This window comes from Thalia democratica, chromosome 1, assembly GCF_965202585.1.
Source record: "Thalia democratica chromosome 1, ktThaDemo2.hap1.1, whole genome shotgun sequence".
In the NCBI taxonomy this organism is placed as follows: domain Eukaryota; kingdom Metazoa; phylum Chordata; class Thaliacea; order Salpida; family Salpidae; genus Thalia; species Thalia democratica.
In genome coordinates, this window is record NC_139165.1 from 900,979 (window position 1) to 913,778 (window position 12,800).

General features: G+C 32.6%; 1 protein-coding gene across 1 annotated transcript; it reads right to left on the bottom strand.

Moving 5' to 3' along the window:
• Positions 1 to 6,377: 6,377 nt before the first annotated feature.
• On the bottom strand, positions 6,378 to 8,863 carry LOC145840485 (uncharacterized). Its single transcript, XM_082947800.1, has 7 exons — positions 8,745 to 8,863; positions 8,215 to 8,376; positions 7,981 to 8,128; positions 7,702 to 7,818; positions 7,220 to 7,311; positions 6,979 to 7,151; positions 6,378 to 6,727 (listed from the first exon to the last, which is right to left on the bottom strand). Exons 1-7 carry the CDS (start codon positions 8,861 to 8,863, stop codon positions 6,378 to 6,380), a joined length of 1,161 nt encoding a protein of 386 aa, XP_082803926.1.
• Positions 8,864 to 12,800: the final 3,937 nt, after the last annotated feature.

Sequence of the window (12,800 nt, forward strand, 5' to 3'; positions counted from 1 at the left end):
GCAATAAAGTGGCGGTAATTAGTAAGGGGTGAAAAGGGACTAATTTTAAATGGCATTAAGGTGGCGGTAACTAGTAAGAGGTGAAAAGGGACTAATTTTAAATGGCAGCAAGGTGCCGATAACTAGTTAGGGGTAAAAAGGGACTAATTTAAATGGCATAAGGTAGTGATAACAAGTAAGGGGTGAAAGGGACTAATTTTAAATGGCAGTAAGGTAACGGTAACTAGTTAGGGGTGAAAAGGGACTAATTTTAAATGGCAGTAAGGTGAAAATGAACTAATTTTAAATGGAAGTGAGGTAGCGGTAACTAATGAGGGGTGAAAAGGGAATTAATTTTAAATAGCAGTAAGGTAGTGGTAACTTGTAAGAGGTGAAAAGGGACTAATTTTAAATGGCAATAAGGTGGCTATAACTAGTAAGAAGTGAAAAGAGACTAATTTTAAATTGCAGTAATATGGCGGTAGCTAGTTAGGGTTAAAGGGACTAATTTTAAATTGCCGTGAGGTGGCGGTAACTAGTAACAGTTGAAAAGGGACTAATTTTAAATGGCAGTAAGGTTGCGGTAACTAGTTAGAGGTGAAAAGAGACTAATCTTAAATGGCAGTAAGGTGGCGATAATTAATAAGAGGTGAAAAAGGGATTAATTTTAAATGGCAGTAAGGTGGCGGTAACTAGTAAGAGGTGAAAAGGGACTAATTTTAAATTGCAATAAGGTGGCGGTGACTAGTAAGATGTTAAAAGGGATTAGTTTTAAATGGCAGGAAGGTGGCGATAACTAATGAAAGGTGAAAAGGGACTAATTTTAAATGGCAGTAAGGTGGCGATAACTATAAAGGGATGAAAAGGGACTAATTTTAAATGGCAGTAATGTGGCGATAACTAGTAAGAGGGGAAAGAGGACTAATTTTAAATAGCAGTAAAGTGGCGGTAACTAGTAAGAGATGAATAGGTACTAATTTTAAATGGCAGTAAGGTGGCGATAACTAGTAAGAGGTGAAAAAGGTACTAATTTTAAATGGCAGTAAGGTGGCGGTAACTAGTAAGAGGTGAAAAGGGACTAATTTTAAATGGCAGTAAGGTGGCGATAATTAATAAGAGGTGAAAAAGGGATTAATTTTAAATGGCAGTAAGGTGGCGGTAACTAGTAAGAGGTGAAAAGGGACTAATTTTAAATGGCAGTAAGGTGGCGATAACTATAAAGGGATGAAAAGGGACTAATTTTAAATGGCAGTAATGTGGCGATAACTAGTAAGAGGGGAAAGACGACTAATTTTAAATAGCAGTAAAGTGGCGGTAACTAGTAAGAGATGTAGAGGTACTAATTTTAAATGGCAGTAAGGTGGCGATAACTAGTAAGAGGTTAAAATGGACTAATTTTAAATGTCAGTAAGGTGGCGGTAACTAGTGAGAGGTGAAAAGGGACTAATTTTAAATGGCAGTAAGGTGGCGATAATTAGTAAGAGTTGAAAAGAAACTAATTTTAAATGGCAGTAAGGTGGCGATAATTAATAAGAGGTGAAAAAGGGATTAATTTTAAATGGCAGTAAGGTGGCGGTAACTAGTAAGAGGTGAAAAAGGGATTAATTTTAAATGGCAGTAAGGTGGCGGTAACTAGTAAGAGGTGAAAAGGGACTAATTTTAAATGGCAGTAAGGTGGCGGTAACTAGTAAGAGTTGAAAAGAAACTAATTTTAAATGGCAGTAAGGTGGCGATAATTAATAAGAGGTGAAAAAGGGATTAATTTTAAATGGCAGTAAGGTGGCGGTAACTAGTAAGAGGTGAAAAAGGGATTAATTTTAAATGGCAGTAAGGTGGCGGTAACTAGTAAGAGGTGAAAAGGGACTAATTTTAAATGGCAGTAAGGTGGCGGTAACTAGTAAGGGGTGAAAAGGGACTAATTTTAAATGCCAGTAAGGTGGCGATAATTAGTAAGAGGTGAAAAGATACTAATTTTAAATGGCAGTAAGGTGGCGGTAACTAGTAAGAGGTGAGAAGGAATTAAATATAAATGGCAGTAAGGTGGCAGTAACTAGTAAGAGGTGAAAAGGAACTAATTTTAAATGGCAGTAATGTGGCGGTAACTAGTAAGAGGTTAAAAGAGACTAATTTTAACTTGCAGTAAGGTGGCAGTAACTAGTAAGAGGTGAAAAAAGACTAATTTTAAATGGCAATAAGGTGGCGGTAACTAGTAAGAGGTGAAAAGAGGCTAATTTTAGAATGGCAGTTAGGTAACAATAACTAGTAAGAGTCGAAAAAGGACTAATTTTAAATTGCAGTAAGGTGGCGGTAACTAGTAAGGGGTGAAAAGAAACTAATTTTAAATGACAGTAAGGTGGCGATAACTAGTAAGGGGTGAAAAGGGACTAATTTTAAATGGCAGTAATGTGGCGGTAACTAGTAAGAGCTGAAAAGGGACTAATTTTAAATGGTAGTAAGGTGGCGGAAACTAGTAAGGGGTTTAAGGGACTAATTTTGAATGGCAGTAAAGTTGCAGTAACTAGTAAGAATTGAAAAGAAACTAATTTTTAATGGCAGTAAGGTGGCGGTAACTAGTAAGTGAGAAAAAGGACTAATTTTAAATGTCAGTAAGGTGGCGATAACTAGTAAGAGGTGAAAAGAAACTAATTTTAAATGGCAGTAAGGTGGCGGTAACTAATAAGGGGTGAAAAGGAATAATTTTTAATGTCAGTGACGTGGTGGTAACTTGTAAGAGGTGAACAGGGACTAATTTTAAATGGCAGTAAGATGGCGATAACTAGTAAGGGGTGAAAAGGGACTAATTTTAAATGACAGTAAGGTGGCGATAACTAGTTAGGGGTGAAAAGAGACTAATTTTAAATGGCAGTAAGGTGGCGGTAACTAGTAAGAGGTGAAAAGAAACTAATTTTAAATGGCAGTAAGTTGGCGGTAACTAGTAAGGGGTGAAGAGGAATAATTTTAAATGTCAGTGACGTGGTGGTAACTAGTAAGAGGTGAAAAGGGACTATTTTTAAATGTCAGTAATGTGGCGGTAACTAGTAAGAGGTGAACAGGGACTAATTTTGAATGGCAGTAAGATGGCGATAACTAGTAAGGGGTGAAAAGGGACTAATTTTAAATGACAGTAAGGTGGCGATAACTAGTTAGGGGTGAAAAGAGACTAATTTTAAATGGCAGTAAGGTGGCGGTAACTAGTAAGAGGTGAAAAGAAACTAATTTTAAATGGCAGTAAGTTGGCGGTAACTAGTAAGGGGTGAAGAGGAATAATTTTAAATGTCAGTGACGTGGTGGTAACTAGTAAGAGGTGAAAAGGGACTATTTTTAAATGTCAGTAATGTGGCGGTAACTAGTAAGAGGTGAACAGGGACTAATTTTGAATGGCAGTAAGGTGGCGGTAACTAGTAAAAGGTAAAAAGGGACTAATTTTAAATGGCAGTAAGGTGGCGGTAATTAGCAAGGGATGAAAATAGACTAATTTTAAATGGCAGTAATGTGGCGGTAACTAGTAAGATGTTAAAAGGGAATAATTTTAAATAGCAGTAAGGTGGCGGTAACTAGTAAGAGGTGAAAAGCAATAATTTTAAATGGCAGTAAGGTGGCGGTAACTAGTAAGGGAATGAAAAGAGACTAATTTTAAATGGCAGTAAGGTGGTTGATACTAGTAAGAGGTTAAAAGGGACTAATTTTAAATGGCATTAAGGTGGCGGTAACTAGTAAGAGGTGAAAAGAGACTAATTTTAAATGGCAGTGAGGTGGCGATAACTAGTAAGAGTTGAAAATGTACTAATTTTAAACGGCATTGTGGTGGCGGTAACTAGTAACAGGTAAAAAGGGACTAATTTTAAATTGCAGTAAGGTGGCGGTAATTAGTAAGAGTTGAAAAGGGACTAATTTTGAATGGCAATAAGGTGGCGGTAACTAGTAAGAGTTGAAAAGGGACTAATTTTGAATGGCAATAAGGTGGCGATAACTAGTTAGAGGTGAAAAGAGACTAATTTTAAATGGCAGTAAAGTGGCGGTAACTAGTAAGGTGTAAAAAGGGAAAAATTTTAAATGGCAGTAAAGTGGCGGTAACTAGAAAGAGGTGAAAAGAGACTAATTTTAAATAGCTGTAAGGTGGCAGTAACTAGTAAGAGGTGAAAAGGGACTTATTTTAAATGACAGTAAGGGGTGGATGTCACTTTTGCACGACCGTCACTTTTGCACGAGCGTCACTTTTGCACGAAGGGACACTTTTGCACGAGCGTCACTTTTGCACGAGGGGTCACTTTTGCACGAAGGGACACTTTTGCACGGCGACACCTTTGCACGAGCGTCACTTTTGCACGAGGGGACACTTTTGCACGGCGTCACTTTTGCACGCAGGGTCACTTTTGCACGAGGGGACACTTTTGAACAGCGTCACTTTTGCACGGTCGTCACTTTTGCACGAGGGGACACTTTTGCACGGCGACTCTTATGCACGGAGGGTCACTTTTGCATGAGGGAAAAGGGACTAATTTTAAATGGCAGTAAGGTGTAGGTAACTAGTAAAGGGTAAAAAGGGACTAATTTTAAATGGCAGTAATGTGGCGGTAACTAGTAAGAGGTGAAAATGGACTAATTTTGAATTGCAGTAAGGTGGCGGTAACTAGTATCATGAAAAGGAACTAATTTTAAATGTTAGTAGGTTGGCGATAACTACTAAGAGGTGAAAATGGACTAATTTTAAATGGCAGTAATGTGGCGGTAACTAGTAAGAGGTTAAAAGAGACTAATTTTAAATTGCAGTAAGGTGGCAGTAACTAGTAAGAGGTGAAAAGAGACTAATTTTAAATGGCAGTAAGGTGGCGGTAACTAGTAAGAGGTGAAAAGAGACTAATTTTAAATAGCTGTAAGGTGGCAGTAACTAGTAAGAGGTGAAAAGGGACTAATTTTAAATGGCAGTAAGGGGTGGGTGTCACTTTTGCACGACCGTCACTTTTGCATGAGCGTCACTTTTGCACGAAGGGACACTTTTGCACGAGCGTCACTTTTGCACGAGGGGTCACTTTTGCACGAAGGGACACTTTTGCACGGCGACACCTTTGCACGAGCGTCACTTTTGCACGAGGGTACACTTTTGCACGGCGTCACTTTTGCACGCAGGGTCACTTTTGCACGAGGGGACACTTTTGAACAGCGTCACTTTTGCACGGTCGTCACTTTTGCACGAGGGGACACTTTTGCACGGCGACTCTTATGCACGGAGGGTCACTTTTGCACGAGGGGACACTTTTGAACGGTCGTCACTTTTGCACGAGGGGACACTTTTGCACGGCGACTCTTTTGCACGGAGGGTCACTTTTGCACGGCGCCACTTTTGCACGAGGAGACATTTTTGCACGGCGACATTTTTTCACGATGACAATTTTTTTACGGCAGCTTTGTTGCACAACAACACTTTTGCACGGAGAGTCACATTTGCACGAGATGACTCTTTTGCACGGCGTCATTCTGCACTAGGAGACTTTTCTGCATGCAGGGTCATTTTTGCACGAGGAGACACTCTTGCACGGCGACATTTTTTCACGATAACAAATTTTTATGGCAGCTCTGTTGCACAACGACACTTATGCACGGAAAGTCACTTTTGCACGAGGGGACGTTTTGCACGGAGGTACATTTTTGCACGAGGGGACTCTTTTGTACGGCGTCCTTTTTGCACGAGGAGACACTTATGCACGCAGTCATTTTTCTTAGAGGAGACACTTTCTCTAGGCGACATTTTTTCATGATGACAACTTTTTACGGCAGCTTTGTTGCACAACGACACTTTTGCACAACGTCACTTTTTTAAGAAGAATTTTTACACAGCGACATTTTGGCACTATGACATTTTTTGCATGGAACATCAATTTTGCAAGAAGACCAATTAAACGCCTTTTTTAGATTTATAACATATAGAAAAACATAAATCTATTGCGTGCGTTTTTTTATTATATTTAAAAAATGTACTCAGATAAAATTTTATATTTTAATAGATTGATAATATAAATTGAAACCTATTTCTAACTTTTAAATAAAAACTTTTGTATTAATTTTTTTCTAAAAATCTCAATTTAATAACAGTGTACAATATAAAAATCAAAAAAATTGTTTTTTTAGTAGTCTTTAAATTCTAATTGTTAGTTATAATCATGCGCAAACTACTACATTTTTGTTACAGTTAACTATTAACTATCAAAACTAATTATAATAAATCAGTTTATAAATTTCAAGACTACGTTATATTTTAATATAGAATAATTTTTTAATTATAGAAAAAAACAACTAAGCAATTTATTTTATACCCAGTCATCATTTATTTATTGTTTACAATTTAAAAGATCCACAATAAACGAACAAAAAGAAAATTAACGAAAAAAAAATATTTAGAATTATTCTAAGGTAAAGTTATGAGAGATCCCTCTCAAAAATTCGACTATGTTGCTATTATCATTAAAGTTAGAAACTAGCCGATGAATTCTCTCATCTGCCTGTTTATACTTTAACTGTTTACCAGCAGGCTTTATTCCCAAGACAATGTGTTCAATATTCAGGTCGCGAGAGTTTTGGGTTGATTTAAGCAACTCAATGAAGCTCCACAGATGAGGGTGGTTGCCTGACAGAACACTATACAGAGCCCGATGTGCAGCATCGGCATAATTATTTGTTCTGTCTCCACCAGTCAAAATCCTTTCGTGTTGACTCCAAAGATGAGGAGGGAAGTTAGGCTGATTTCTTGCACCTAATGTTTTTTAAGATGATTTTTAATAAAAATGTATATTGCTAAAAATTGAAGATAATTTAATCAAATAATTATTAAAAAAACTGGAAAACATGATTTTAAATTTGCTTTAGCACGTTACATACACTTTATGCAATCGTAATATTTTTCAAAAATATGTACCACAAATGAAAAATACTTAAGTATTATAAACATTATTTATTGAAAAAAGTATAGCTATATTTTTTTGAAATTATTTAAAGGCTTCAAACCTCCTGCTTGGCTGAAAATGTAGGTGTCTCTGAACCAGGTAACAATGGGCACCAGTTCATCGCAAACAACAGCAAGTAAGGCTTGAAGACCATCTGCAACCTTTTGAAGGGGTAGGAAAGCCAGAGAAATTATCATCTTTGCATCTTTATTAAAATTAACATCTGACCGAAACCTAAAACGAAGCAATTTAAGACTTTTTGATAATAGCCTTCTATATTAAAAAAGAAAGTAAAAATTAACCTGGTCTGCAGTCCACATCTTTGTATTTTTCTAAGAATGTTCTGTCCCAAATGAAAGAGACAACCTCTTATAGTGCAACTCGGAAATTCATTCTAAAGTAAATAAGGTCTTATATAATTTATTATTACTATTTGTTATTATTTTGTTTATTGTGCAATGTTTGACTCAGGCACCAAAACCTGTGTCACTAAAACAGGACAAATAATGAGAAAAATAAAATCAAAAAACATTTATATTCAACAAAAAGTTTACATAGACAAAACATTAACAAAACTAAAATTATAAATAAATCATTATTATGTTTAAACTTATATGCTTTATATAGAACGCGACAACTTATTACATACGAACACTTTTGTACAAAATTAATGAAAAAAAATTATTATATTAATAGTCTGTCACGGGCAGGCGTATTGAAATTAATGTTACAAATGGAAAAACTTCACATTATCTCACATATTATCAAGTGTATAAAAACTAACGTTTACAGCGTTGATCAATGCTAACTCAAAGTCGCTTGATATAGCTGGCGGTTGAAAATTTGGTATTATCCCTTTGATTAGTTGAAACATTTGTGAATATGTTTGTTGGGCTTTGTTCTAAGATGAAAAAGATTAGTTCAAAAACACAACTTTAAAACAAAAAAAAAATTATAATATGAATAAAACTAAGTAATGTATATATGTAAACATTAACATATTTTTATAAAATATTTATAATAATTTAAAACTTTAATTTAAAACTTATAAATTCTAACTAACTTGCAATAAACAGTATAATACAGGCACTGCAAGTTCGTTTTTCTTTCCAATTAGAACAAAAACTTGAGAAAACATTGGTGGTGCGAGCTTGAATGTGCCATCAAGAAAAACGCAGCTAGTTTCTTGTAGAATATTTAAGAGGGCTTCTCTAAAAGAAAAAAATGTTTGAGAAACTTTTTAAAGTTTGATACATTTTAGTTTCTAGAGTAAAAAGTATTCAAATGAAACATAAACCTTCCAAATATTAAGATTCGATTTGGTAGGTTTCCACTATCAGCGAGCAAAAACTTTTCGTCAACATCATTGCCACTATATCTTGTCAAATAATATGAGATGACAATGTCTACGACATTGTCAGCGATCGGCCAGTGTAGCTGATTTGCTTTTCTCACTCGACTAAGATAATAATTTGTTTTCAAAAAACTTTATTTAACAAACTAAGTTTCAGTCAAAGACCTCGTCAGTGCTTAAATAAATCTAAAAAGATATGTGACAGACATGGTAAATAGCATTTAAACAATTAAAAAAACTAATTTTTATTAAATTTTTTTACTCAAAAACAAAACAAATTTTTATATTAAGATTTAATTGATGGTAAAGTATAAATTTTAGTTAAGTTTTGAAATAAAAAACTTAAAACTATAATAAAATTTTATTTATTTAACATTTCAAATTCTATATACAAAAACTGAAGCAATTTATTTATTTAAAAACACTTAATAAAAAAAAAACTGCATTTTAATATTGACCTAAACTTAACTTACTTAGCTGTTCTCTTTAAAGATTTCTCTTTTGGAAGAGATCCTTTTACACTAAGTGGTACTCCATTTATGACTGTACTAACAAGACCTTTTGGGCTTGCACTTGGCACTAGCACTAACATTTTTTAAAATAAACTAAATAAAAAGTACTTACAAACATATAAATAACTTGATTAGATAACTTAAATCTGTCAACAATTAATTTTACATAACAAAAAATTTCTTTGTAATGAACATATTTAAAAACAAAAGCTTTTAATAATATAAAACTAACTTTCACTTAAACTTATATAAACAAATCAATTACAGAGCTTTGAAACAAAGAATAAAAATTTAAAAAAATCTGATACTAACTATTAAAATATTTTTATTATAACACAAAAATATTACTTTAAAATCAGCTAAAAAAACTCAAGCTAAGTCAATTATTTCTATATACATTAGGATGCATATTTTTAATGCTACTGTTGGGCACATGTAAAAATAAAAAATTCTGAATCACATACATTTTGCATTTGAGTAGTTTTTAGAAAATCGGTGGTGCCAAAGTGCAAGTCTTTTCAAACCATTTAAATTTTTGCAAATGGTGTTTTTACGATATTTATTAAGCATAATCTTTTTACCACCTAGAAAATCAAAAGTAGCTATAAAAATAATTGATGTTCCGTGCGAAAAAGTCATAGTGCCAAAATGTCGCTGTGTAAAAATTGATCTTAAAAAGTGACGTTGTGCAAAAGTGTCGTTGTGCAACAAAGCTGCCGTAAAAAATTTTCATTATGAAAAAATGTCGCCTAGAAAAAGTGTCTCCTCTTGGAAAAATGACTGCGTGCATAAGTGTCTCCTCGTGCAAAAAAGAAGCCGTGCAAAAGAGTCCCCTCGTGCAAAAATGTACCTCCGTGCAAAAGTGTCGTTGTGCAAGAAAGCTGCCGTAAAATTTGTCATCGTGAAAAAATTTTGCCGTGCAAAAATGTCCCATCGTGCAAAAATGTTGAAAGTGCAGTAGTGTCACCTCGTGCAAATGTGACTCTCCGTGCAAAAGTGTCGTTGTGCAAGAAAACTGCAAAAAAAATTGTCATCGTGTAAAAATTTCGCCGTGAAAATATGTCTCCTCGTACAAAAGTGACGCCGTGCAAAAGTGTCCCCTCTTGCAAAAGTGACCCTCCGTGCAAAAGTGTCGCCGTGCAAAAGTGACCCTGCGTGCAAAAGAGTCGCCGTGCAAAAGTGTCCCCTCGTGCAAAAGTGACCCTGCGTGCAAAAGTGATGCCGTGCAAAAGTGTCCCCTCGTGCAAAAGTGACGCTCGTGCAAAGGTGTCTCCGTGCAAAAGTGTCCCCTCGTGCAAAAGTGTCCCTTCGTGCAAAAGTGACGCTCGTGCAAAAGTGACGCTCGTGCAAAAGTGACCCGTTCCCTTTAAAAAGATATCAACAATTGTAAATTACATTACTCTTGTATATATATATGCATAGGATAATATTTTTTTTTGTCTGAAAAATATTTATAAATAATTATTTTGTAAATAACAATTTTTTGGTTTATTATCTTAAGATTTATCAACTGAAACTTATATTCTCATTGTTTAAGAAACATAGATTTTAAACAGTATCTTAACAAAATTCAAAATAAAAATATTTCTGAATATCAATCAAAGGTTTGTTTGTTTTAACATAAAGTGTTACTCCGGATTGTTCAGTCGAAAATTTTCACTTACAAATCTAAAAGTTGTCGAAAAAGGTGCCACAACGGATTTAAACTATACAGGTAAATGTTATTAACATTTAAAAATTGTTTAAATTTAATCAGGTATACTACTGCTAAAAACTACAAAAAAAAACTATTTAATTAATTTTTAAATTTTATTTTCCAGTAGTTTTCACAGTGTACACTCGTAGACACTAGTTTAGAACTTTCACACTAGAAGAATCTAGAAAGAAAAAATTGATTTATTTTTTAGGGTGCACGAGACTTTCGGGGTGCATGAAACTTATTTTGGGAAAATGATTTTTTTTTCGCGTAGAAACCATATTAAAGTTTTTTTTTAAATCTCTTTGAATTTTAGACATATTCAACCTTGATATCTTATTGACCATTTTGTTATTAATAAAAGACCATTTTTGGACTCTCCTAGTTCTTTTCTGTCACATTATGTAAAAATTGTACCACCCTTAGCCGCCCAAAGAAAAACTGAAGTGAGAAGTCATTTATGTTTTAAAGAAAAATAATACGGCTAGTAATTTATTAAAGTTTAGTATTGTTAAATCTTATTGTTCAAAAGCATTATGCTACATTAAAAATCACTTTATTACTCAGTTTATTCAACTGATGTTTGAACAAAAAATTAGTTAGGCCAAAAAAACCATTATGTTATACTTATAATAAAATTAAAGTATAGAAAGGGTCAATTAGATCAGGGCTGTCACATACTTAGCTTTCTAAGATTAACTTAGTCTAGTTTTAAATCATGAAAAACCTAGATCAACTTAGACTAGTTATAATATATATATATACAAAAACTCAGCATAACTGAGACTAGTTATAAACTACTTGAAAATCTTGAGTTTATTTTGAGTTTAAAATCTATAACTGTTTCTTTTCTTGAATTTTTTTAGTTTGTAAATAATTATTAAAATTTGAAAAAATTAGGATTTTTAATTGTCTAAGTTTCATTGTAATATGAAATAGTTTTTGTTTATATATACCACTTTTAAAAGCAAGCTTGTTACTTGTGAATAAATCTAGTATTTAATCACTCTAGCTTGTTTCCTGACGCAAAGAGTAATTAATATGTAATAGTGTCAAAAATTGTTTTTAAACAATAAATTCTAAAACTCTAGTTGACCAAAATTAAATTCAAGTCTCTTAGAAAATTTTTGCTAGTATGGTAACTTTTTTCAAAATTCAGGCTAGTTATTAAGACAAAAATTATTATTTTAACTTGTTATTACAAATATTTTCTATTATATATATTTTGATGATATAATTTTTGCTATACTAATTTAAATATAGAAGATTAATGGTTAAACTTTTAATTGGTCAATGAGAAAGAGTTTTTGCTTTACTCTACTGATTATTGTTTGCCTTTATAATAATAAGTTTAACAAGTTTCTTAAAAACTTGAAAACCTGGAAAAACCTGGAGTTTGACAATTTAGGCTAAAAATACTGAAAATTGAAAAATTACAAAAAAAAACTAGAATAACTTGGAATTTTGATTAATTCTACTAGTTGGCTAGAAAAATGCTGTTTGACACAAAAAATGTACCATAAAGTTTTGTTATCATCAAATTTTTTTCACCATCAAAATTTTTTTTCATCATCATTTTTTATCACCAGAAAAATATTTTTTTAAGTAGCTTCTTAATGCCTTTATACTATTTATTATGGTTGTTTACCTTTCATACTTTAAAGTAAACATATACTCAAAAATATGTACTTATGAAAACCTTGTGGTATCTTTGAAAACCTGGAGAAAACTTTCCATAAACATCTGGCAACTATTTTAATATCTTTTTTTACTACAACCATGACAATATTTTAAGTATAAGTTTATATATATTTCAAAATTAAGTTTGTTTTAAAGTATTTTTTACTTTTTTACAGTCAGACTTTGTAAAAGCTAGAAGTTCTAGGAGAATTCAGATCAACTTAGTTTAATTTAGACTTTTTACAAAAATAACTGAGGCTAATTTTATTTTTTTTTGTCATTTAACTTTGATTTATTGTATTTTGTAAATATTTAGCAATTTTTTTAACTATAATATTTTCTTCTCATTGGTTTATAGCAAATTATTTTATATTTATTTTTGGTTTTTAGGTATCAAGCATCATTAAAAATATTTTGTAAGTAATTATTGTTGATGGAAAAATGTATTTTTAACTAAACACTTTAAGTTTTATGTGTAACACATAACAAAATTTAAATTAAAAATTACAATTTTATCTTATTAAGTATTGTTTAAAAAGTTTTTTTTATGATGATTCTATTATTTATACAACTTTAAATGTCCTTTAAATTTACTTAAATAGGTCATGAATTAAATTAGGGAGAAATATATTTGAAGAATA

Coding starts and splice junctions, on each gene's coding strand:
- LOC145840485 (XM_082947800.1), bottom strand. CDS start 8,863: ATGTTAGTGCTAGTGCCAAGTGCAAGCCCAAAAGGTCTTGTTAGTACA. Junction 8,129..8,214: donor CGAATCTTAATATTTGGAAG/GTTTATGTTTCA, acceptor TTTTTCTTTTAG/AGAAGCCCTCTTAAATATTC. Junction 7,312..7,701: donor CATTGATCAACGCTGTAAAC/GTTAGTTTTTAT, acceptor TATTTACTTTAG/AATGAATTTCCGAGTTGCAC.